The sequence below is a fragment of the Lotus japonicus genome, chromosome 1 (genome assembly GCF_012489685.1).
Source record: "Lotus japonicus ecotype B-129 chromosome 1, LjGifu_v1.2".
Taxonomy (NCBI): domain Eukaryota; kingdom Viridiplantae; phylum Streptophyta; class Magnoliopsida; order Fabales; family Fabaceae; genus Lotus; species Lotus japonicus.
This window is the reverse complement of record NC_080041.1, coordinates 67896544-67906446: the sequence shown is the minus strand read 5'-3', so window position 1 is coordinate 67906446 and position 9903 is coordinate 67896544. Positions and strand designations below refer to the sequence as shown.

The 9903-nt window shown below is 40.7% G+C and overlaps 1 protein-coding gene across 1 annotated transcript; it reads left to right on the top strand.

Annotated features, from left to right (window-relative positions):
• Positions 1 to 6729: 6729 nt before the first annotated feature.
• LOC130741714 (protein MKS1-like) lies at positions 6730 to 7950 on the top strand. The gene has a single exon (XM_057594419.1). The coding sequence runs from the start codon at positions 7025 to 7027 to the stop codon at positions 7739 to 7741; it is 717 nt and encodes a 238-aa protein (XP_057450402.1). The 5' UTR covers positions 6730 to 7024; the 3' UTR covers positions 7742 to 7950.
• The last annotated feature ends 1953 nt before the right edge of the window (positions 7951 to 9903 follow it).

The following is a 9903-nucleotide window of genomic DNA, read 5'->3' as shown; positions in this document are numbered from 1 at the left end:
CACTCCTAAGAGTGACAGCAGAACAATTTTCAGATTTGGAGTCCTTAGGATTAATGAGAGTGTCACTGGGGAACGTACCTGGGAAACTTTCAGCAATGGCCTTGGCAATTTGGCCAACTTGAGTCTCCAAATTTTTTATGGAGGACTCATGATTCTTGAAGCTGGTTCTAGTTTCATTCATGAAACCCCTGGTCTCATTCATGAAACTCTGATTAGTAAGAGTCAAATCAGCGACAATCTCCTCCAAACTCTTCTTACCATTCCCCTGATTTTGAGGTGGTGGAGGCCTTTGATTCAGCTGGTATTGCCTCTAATTTGGAAATTGCTTTGAACCACCAGCATCTCCTGAGTTGTTTTGGTCCCTCCAAGAGAAGTTAGGATGATTTCTCCAACCTGGATTACAAGTGTTGGAGTAGGGATCATTTTGATAATTCCCCATGGCCTTAACCTCTTCATCAAATTCAGCATCCTCAGCGTTCCTTTGCCCAACTTCGAGCCTCTTCACCATGGCATCCACCTTTTGTGCAAGCTTTTTGTTGGATGCAAGAACTGCATCAAGAGTCTCAACCTCATAAACTCCCTTCCGGTTCTGCTTATCATTGTTTGAATGTGCAACTCTAGCAACCAACTTGTTTATGATGTCAAGTGCTGGTTGGGTTGCTAGAGCATCAAAGGCTCCGCTTGCAGCTGTGTCCAATTTGTCTCTAGTGTAGTCATTGAGAGCTGCATAGAACTTCTCCACTTGATCAGCAGTGGAGATGTTGTGGCCTGGGCATTTCATCAGAAGTCTTTTGAATCTCTCCCATGTCTCATAGAGATTCTCGGAGTCCAGCTGGATGAAGAAATTGATCTCTTGCTTCAACTTCCTTATGCGGTTGTAGGGAAAGAACTTAGTTGTAAATTTTTCAGCTAAATCATCCCAAGAAGTAATACTCCTCAATGGTTGTGTTCTCAACCATTCTTCAGCAGTGTCTCTGAGAGAAAAAGGAAACAAAATTAACCTGATAGTGTCCAGGTTGACATTCCTTCTCAGTGTGGAGCAATGTCTGGTAAAGCGCTCCAAGTATCCATGAACATCTTCATTTGCGCTCCCACCAAACTGGTGTTGACTGACCAAAGTGATGAAGTGTGGTGGGATTTGGAAGTCTGGAGGAGCATCTTGAGGTACAACAATGCTCCCCTCAAAGTTGTAGTCCACACGAGGTGCAGTAATGTCCCTCAAGGACCTTTGAGCCTCCTGCTCTGCTTGAAGTTGCCTATCTCTTTCAGTTTGGGCAGCAACTTGAGCAGTGATCTCAGCACGAAGCCTTGCTTCCATCTCAGCTGGTGTTTCTTCAGCGGCCATGTTAATAGCCTGCGTACGTCTCCTCTGTTGTGCAAGTCTGCGATGGAAAGTACGGTCAATCTCTGGATCAAATAGTAATGACTTAGGATCAACTGAACCTCGCATAAACTAACAAACAGTTAATAGCACCTATTCACTCAACAGAGATTCAAGCAAGCAAGTAACAAAGATTCTAAACAAAAACAATCCAAGAATGTTTGATAAAACTCAACTATCCCCGGCAACGGCGCCAAAAACTTAATAGCAATTCCGCAAGTGCACGGATTGCCCGAAGTAATATAAAGATATCGAACCACAGAGATAGTTGTTTATTAAATTGTTCAAGGATTTTAGTGTTCAGAATTGAAAAGGGGAAAAGCAATATATGTTTGAAGCTTGATTGTGTGAAAACACTTGTGAGTAAAAGCTTAGAATAATAATTCAGAAAAGAAGTACCATGGGCAAAGCTCCACTTAGTCCAATTATGGTTCTCAAATCAAATTCTTATATGAAGTTCAGAATCCTTATCCATTATGTTATAGCCTCTACCTCTACTTGTTAATTCCTTAATCAAGTAAAACATTCAATTTCATTTGCCAAACCTAATTCCTTAGTGCCTAGTCAATTCAATTGAAGAATGAAGTTTATAAGTTCAGGCCAACACAATAAGTTTCTACCCTTATTCCTAAGTGATAGCAAACAAATCAATCTAATCCCAAGTCCCTTCATCCTCACCAACTTCCGTTGTGCAAGAAGAAAGCAAAACACTTGTGAGCACTCAAGAGAATATTGATTCAGGGAAAAGATACATGGAAAAGAAACTTTATTCATATAAGAAAATGAGAAGTCTAAACCATAATCAGAACTAAGGTTCACTTCACCCAAAATACAAAGAGAAACTAGCCAAGCATGGCTATGAAATTCATAATGCAAATTAAAAGAGCAAAAACCTGAATCAAGAGTGCCAAGAAGCCTCCCACAAGCTCCAAGAAACTAGAACTTAAGTTTTGGTCAGAAAATACCAAGATACCTAAAAGAAATAACAAAATCCCTATTTATAGAGTTTCCAGCGGTAATCCACGCATGTGCGGGGTCTCCACCACGCACATGCGTGGCCAATCTGTCAATTTTCAGCTTTTAAGTCTGTTTACCACGCATGTGCGTGGCCATAACGGCGCACATGCGTGGTCTTCACGTTCCAGCCCCTTCCTCATACAGAACCACCACGCATGTGCGTGGCCTGAGGGGCGCACATGCGTGGTCTTCACGTTCCAGCCCCTTCCTCATACAGAACCACCACGCATGTGCGTGGCCTGAGGGGCGCACATGCGTGGTCTTCAGCAGCTTTGTAACCTCCTTTTTAACAATTATCATTGTTCATTACTTTGCCTTCAACCATCATCATTAGCCATCAAGAGTCTATCAAACCTGAAAAGCATCTCAAGAACTCTATGAGAACAACCATGTAACTCCTGAATATATCTCATTAATGAATATTTCGTCAATCCCCCATTCAATCCAGCAAACAAAAACCCCCAAAAGCTCATCAACACTCATAATCTCACAAAGTTTCAGTTGAAGTTTGACCAAAAGAATTAACCCCAAACTAAAACTAATAGAAACTAATAAAAAGATTAAGTAAATAGATTAAAAAAAACTAAACTAATGCAAATGCATTTATGAACTAAAAAGGGACTTAACTTGACTAATAACTCAATAAAGGACTAAAAAGGTAAAAGAAAGAAACAAGAAGGACTCGACAAGGATAGAATAAACATCGGGTCATCATCTTTCACGAGATCTAAAATACTAGTAATAAATTAAAAGTATTTTACAAATACACATCTACTCGTGATTTGTCTATCATAGAAACATATATTAGAGATACACATTTAGGTTGAGTCATGAATATAGATTGATCATACACTTGCGGCATTGGGATCAAGAGGCGGAAGAAGGTGGGAGGCATATCTTTTTGGTTGATAGAGGGAGGCGAAAGAGGTTGAGGATGAGGATGGCAGACGAGAAGGGATGGGCCAAGGTATAGGGTGAGGGTAAAAGTGGAGTCACCAGAGGGAGGAAGTAGAAGAAGAGGATTACAGGGAGGGTGAGGATGGCGAAGAAGGAGTTAAGGGGAAAGGATGAGGGTGGCGCCACTTGAGAGAGGAGGGAAAGGGTGACGTCGCTAAAGTGTGGAAGTTGTTGGTAGTCGGGTGCAGATTAGGAAATAAAATTATCAAAATTTCACATACTAAAATAGGAATGTGTTTTTTGGATGGCCTAGGCCAGTAAAAAAATATGTCAACCAAGAGAATCCTAAAAGAAACCTTCATCATTCTTGGTGTCGTCACAATCACACTCCGTGTCCATATCCCTCAGCCTCACCTTCTCTAGTTAAAGGGGTATGTCTAATGCCTCCATCCATTGCCTCCTCCCAATTACCATCTTCTATTCACCCTTTCATTCATTGCTCCATTTGTTCATCTCCTCTCTTTCCCTCTCTCCCTATCTCTCTTTCTCTCTCTATCTTTCTCTCTCTCTCTCACACACACACACACACACACACAGAAACACGTTTTCCCTTAGGGTGTTCTCATCACGATGGATCCTATCCAACTTTCGTTGTCTGTGCATGAGGTAGATGGCTCATTTACTGCACATTGTTGGATGTCGTTTGTTCATTAAACCTTGCAGTTTGTGAAGATAAAGCAAAACATCATTGGAGCTTGAAGAGAAATAGGAAACTAGGGTGGTGGGCAGCAAATTCTAGCATTATCCCAACCATCCACATCGCAAGAGCTCTGGTTCTTCTTTCCATTGAAGCTTCATTGGCCACCTCCCTAGGTTGCTCACTGAGGTGTAAAAAGGATGATATAACATGACAGAGAGATAGAAATAAAAGTATATAAAATTTAAAGTGTGAACATATTAAAGCTTTGTTGCAAAAGTATCTTATTCATGGTCACCAACGATTCTAGAGCACCAACTAAAAAACATTTCCTACGAATTAATGTTAGTTAATCAAAGAAATTAACATGAATGTCAAATTGTTAGTTGCCTGACTTCTGCGGAAGAACATCATCGACTACCCGATTTGCATTGCCTCTGTCAACTGTCATAACTCAAGGATGCTTGGGGTCTATGCCAGTTTATTGGTCTTAATCTAGCGACTGGCCTCTCTCCACGCGATATTCAAAGTATGGTTCGCTCGCTAGTTTTATGCTTAACACATGCATCTGAGGTCTCAACTCTCATCGGTGAACTGAGCAACAAAAGAAGGCGGAAGCCAGAAAGACCCTCCACAATTCCAGTCGTCATATACTTCTCAGTGACCCATTTTTTATGTGATTGTTGGAAACCATTTTGAATATGTACTTTTCACTATATTAATCTATTTCTTTCTCCTCCTTTCATACATGACCTGTGTCTACCCACCTGATTTACCTGCAACTGACATAACCCCATAGTTGAACAAACTAAAAACACACAATCAGGCAGAGGCAGAGGCGAGTTGAAATACATAGACTTCAGTTTCCACCAGATGCGATTATTAACTCCTGAAACCAACCAAAACCGACTAATAGACATTGATAGTTATATGTATAATCATAGCCGCCAACAACCCTAAATTATCTAAACCCTCCAAACCCTCCCTTCGAAGCAAGCTTACCTGGGTGGCCGTCGCGCCACTTGCACCTTTTTCTTCCTCATGTCATGTTTGCTCCATTTTAGCTCCTGGTGTTCCGTTCAGCATTTCCAGCCTCCGTCGTTGTTCACCTCCAGATCTGGCCGTGTTTCCCTTGATGTGGTGGTCTGCACCACCTCTAGTTCTGGTCTCCCTTTAAAAGAGTGATATGGCTCTTTCGTGTTGTCTACTCTCCTGCTGTTCACAACGCTGCTCCAATTTCAACTGAGCAAGAGAGTGAGAGGGACAAGGAGAGAGTCTTTGATGTTGCAGATTACTCTTTCGATCTGCATCGTGGTTTCACCGTCTGATGTGTTTGCAATGTAGTTCGTCACAGGCGAGGTTTTTGCTGTACGGATCTCACTCCGATTTTGGCTATGTTGGCAGTTTCTGTGGTGTTCTGATGTCCTCAGGCTCTGATGTCCTCTCTACAATGACAACTTCGTTTGTTTGAACCAGGGATTTATTTGGCAGGATGATGCTCTTTTTTCCTAGGTTGGTTCTCGTTTTCAAGTTTGGGCGCTCTTGTTCTGGATTTTAGTATGCAGTTTTGGATCGTCGGTGGCGGATCTGGGCTTGCGGTGTGCTGCAGCGGTTGTTCTTGGCGGCTTGTTCTGGACGTGTGGCAGCGGTCTTCTTGGTTTTGTTGGTCTATGTCTTCCTTTCTTCATCGACGCATCCTCTCTTCTTGTTGTGACTTGATGCTTCCTGCACCATGTTTATGGGTTTCGTTCCGAATTGGTGCCTTCGAAGTGCTGAATGTAGTTTATTCTCCTCCGCCTTTTTGCAACTTTATGTCGGCAGCAGACTTGATGATCCTTCCTGCTCTATTCGTGAGGTGTTGCAAGGTGGAGTTATGGCCGAAGGCAGGGTGTAGCCAATGTGGCGTTTCGTTAACACAGTTTTGTTTTGGGCGCTAAGGTTCTGGGCTTCCGGAGTGCTGCTCGAGGTCGACGGTGGAGGTGGTGAAGTTTCAGGTCGGCCGTGTGCTATTCGGGGTCGTTGTCTGATGTTGTTCCCTTTAGATTTTTATGCTTCGCTTTCCGATTGATGTTCTGTGTTGATTCGCATCCTCTCCAATAGCGAGCTCTGTTTTTGTTGGGTTTTGTGGCTTTTCTTTACCACATCTTGGTCCCCGACAGTTGCTCATTCTCATTATTGGTCGTTTAGTACTTGATCCGGGTTTGGACGTCGTCAATGTCGCTTGGGGGTTTTCCTGCGATTTTTGTGGGTTAGGTGTTTTTAGGTGTTGAATTTCTAAAGTTATCTTCGGGCGTACCAGAGGAATTTGATTTAGGTATTCGTGTGTAATATTAGAGAGGATTATGCTTACTTTTTTTAGTTCTGTTTGTCTAATCAACCATTTCATTTAATAAAACTTTTGCTTTAAAAGAAATTATAGTACAATCATTAATTGAAAATCAATTAACCCAAATATACATGCACACGAAAAGGGAATTCTAGTAGTAGAGGACGGCCTAGTTGCTTAGATTCAGTGCATAACCACACTATTTTTAGACTCATTTAATGACACATAGCAAGTGTGTCAAACTTGTCAATCCACTTGCACCTGGGCTTTCACATAATTAAGTGCAAGCGCGCTTACTTGCTCATTCTACCATGAAAAATATTACAATGACATCATATATATATCATATATAATCATAAGACCCTTTCCAAGTCCACAGTACAGACGCGTTCAGACAACAACAACATCACGAAACCGGCCGCAGGTATCATCATCCACCTTTACCTTACAAGAAGCCAAATTTTACTACCAAAAAGTATTTCACCTTAAAATAATCCAATCTTCATCATTGACCAGATCCCTTCACTTGTTTCATGTCACACCCCTTAATATATGATCCCCAATTTAGAATAATAATCATATGCTATCTTCTTATCTACTCCTTTTTCATCCTCCTTCAATTGAGTAGCAACTCCTCTCTATATTACTCTTCAAACCCTCTCTTTCTAATCATCAAAATTCTATTTCTATCATTGTTAGCATCAACATGGAATTCCCAGCAGACATTCCAATGGGAAGATCACCAAGAAGAGAACTCCAAGGTCCTCGTCCAACGCCTCTTAGAATAAACAAAGACTCTCACAAGATCAAAAAACCACCTTTGGCTCCACAAGCCTCACAGCCACCGCAACGGCCGCCGCGACAACCCATCATAATCTACACCGTCTCCCCAAAGGTAATCCACACCACACCCAATGACTTCATGAACCTTGTTCAGCGCCTCACCGGGTCCACCGCATCGTCTTCTTCTTCCTCTTCCTCATTCACCCAGGTGCCGCCGGCCAATGATCCATTCCAAGGCAACACTGGAATGGTATCACCGGCGGCACGGTATGCTACCATGGAGAAGGCCATGTCTCCCATGGGAAAGAAGCAGGTCACAACAACAGATGCTGACATGAGTGATGTGGGACTTGGAGGTGTACAGTTGATGAATCATGGTGTGGTGTTGGAGAGACAAGGCATGTTTCAAGGGATTTTGTCTCCGGGACCGGCTTCCCTGTCTCCCATTCCTGCAAGCTTCTTCTCCCCGCCCGCAGCGTCTTCGGACCCAGGCATGGCTAGCTTCTTTCAGGATCTGAGCCCTGCCTTTCACAGAAATTTCATGGAGGGTGGTGGTGGTGGTTTCATCTTGCCTAGCCCTTCAAACTTTGTTTCACCTCACACTCAATCTATAGACTTGTTCAACTACTTCTTAGATTAATAAGTAATTAATTACACTATTATTTCATTTGATTCACAAACATACACAATTGACCTGGAAGAAATAGATAGGGTGGTTTTGAATGATTACTCTTGTTGAGTTATTTTGTAGTTTCAGACGACATAAAAAAGGAGTTGACAAAATGTATACTATTTTGGTGGTGGTTACTGGTTAGCCAGCTGGAATTCGAAACTTCTTTGTTGGATTTATTTTTGGCCTCAAATTTCTTTATGACATTCATAGTGACATAATTCGTTGTCATGTATTACACATTGCATTTAATTAGTATTTAGTTAGCTAAAACGGCATTATATTTTTTTGTCATTATATATCTAGTATTTTTCATTCATATTTGAGAAACTTTCGGCTGTATTTTATATCTCTTATTCACTTCTTATTTCTCTCTTCTATTCATATACAACACATTATCGCATTATCTATTATATTTCTATTTTTTTCCATCTTCTATCCCTGTACCTCACTAGATCTAAGTGTAGTTCCATCGTCGATCAACCAAATATTATTCCTATACGTCAACTCTTTTTATTGTCTGACCAGACTCACATGTGGCTAATTTGGTCATTAATTGAAAGCATCTACCCAACTACTTTAAAGCCCTCATTTTGTATACTGCAACATGTTGGTTTTAATATATGTGTGGCCGGCCTAGTTCGGTGCATCATTATATGATATGCAATTTGTGGGGCTTGGAAAAAGAAGTGTTACCAGAGAATTCATTGTTAACACACCCTAAAGAGAGTAAACCAAAATATAAACTTGTGAAGAAAGAATAATACCAATGAGGGTTGGTCTAACTGCTCGCAAATAATTTGGTTGTATTTAAGTTGGATTTTAAGTTTTAGTCTTATAAATAGAAAAAAAAAACATTATTGGGAGAGTTTTGGCTGTTGAGTAGATCCCCTCAATGTGACTCAGTTTACTTTGATTATAGTGTAACTTTTTATTATAGTCTCTCCTACATTGGATGAATATCTTTGAGTAGATCCCCTCAATGTGACTCAGTTTACTTTGATTATAGTCTCTCCTACATTGGAGGAATATCTTGAGTTTAATATATGTTTTGCCTAGTGCGCGAGGAAGGCCTTGTTTTAAATAACTTATTTTAATTTATAACTGCTTATATTTTGGAGAGTTTATGTAAATAGTTTATGACTTACTTTCTATAAACTGCTTTGAGCTTATATGTATAAGTTGTTCAGATTAACTTATGAATTAGACTTTATGCTCATCTATAACCTATTTTCAGTTTATTGTAATAAGTTTCTCAAACTAATGTATGAATAAACGCTTATGCCAATGAACGTTCTTTGTCGTACCGCTTAACTAAGTTGTTTACCTAAATACGCCCTAAATAAAATAAGGCTTAAATATGTTTTTAGTCCCTTTAAAAAAATAATATGGAGGGATAAACATGTGCCTGTACCATAAATCACACATACCTCACCACTAGGCTACACGATTTCTTAGTGTTACAAGTCCAACTTTTTAATTTATTGCAAACATTGAACAAAAACTTACCTCTTGCCCCTTTCTCCTTCATTCTCTCTATTCTTCCCCTGCAACAATAGTAGTCTCCAGATCCATCCTCATCATTCTTTCCTTCACATCCATCAACCCAGAAAATCAAAACCCCCAAAGAAAACCCAAAAAATCAAATCCCTCAAAAAACAAATTCATGAGAAAACCAAATCCAAAAGCAAATCAATTATCTGAAAAATCAAACCCATTCTCCGACACATGATCCTTCTTCTTCTCTCTCGTGCCCACCCGATACAGATCCATGGAATATAACCCACAAATTGTTGTGGTTGAAGAAGAAGAAGAACTGCTAGATCGATGTTCTAACTTCTAATCGAGACTGTGCCACCATCTTCGATCTCCCCTTACTCATTCTCCCTCTCTCACGACCTCTCTCCATAGCCACCTACAACATCTGTCGCTCCTTGCCATGGCAACTCCATGCACCGCCGCCGCAGAAGATCGGCATGCCATCAACCACCATGACGGAAAGATTGAAGGTGGAGATTTGTTCTTGGAAAAGAGAAAGATGAGAGGAATCGAAAGAGGAAAAATAAGGTTGGGGTTGTTGGAAGTGAAGATGGGTATTTGATTTTGGAGAGATGAAGATGTTTAGAAATTAG

What these genes read in the sequence shown, in the direction of transcription:
- LOC130741714 (XM_057594419.1), top strand. Translation starts at nt 7,025, where the DNA reads ATGGAATTCCCAGCAGACATTCCAATGGGAAGATCACCAAGAAGAGAA.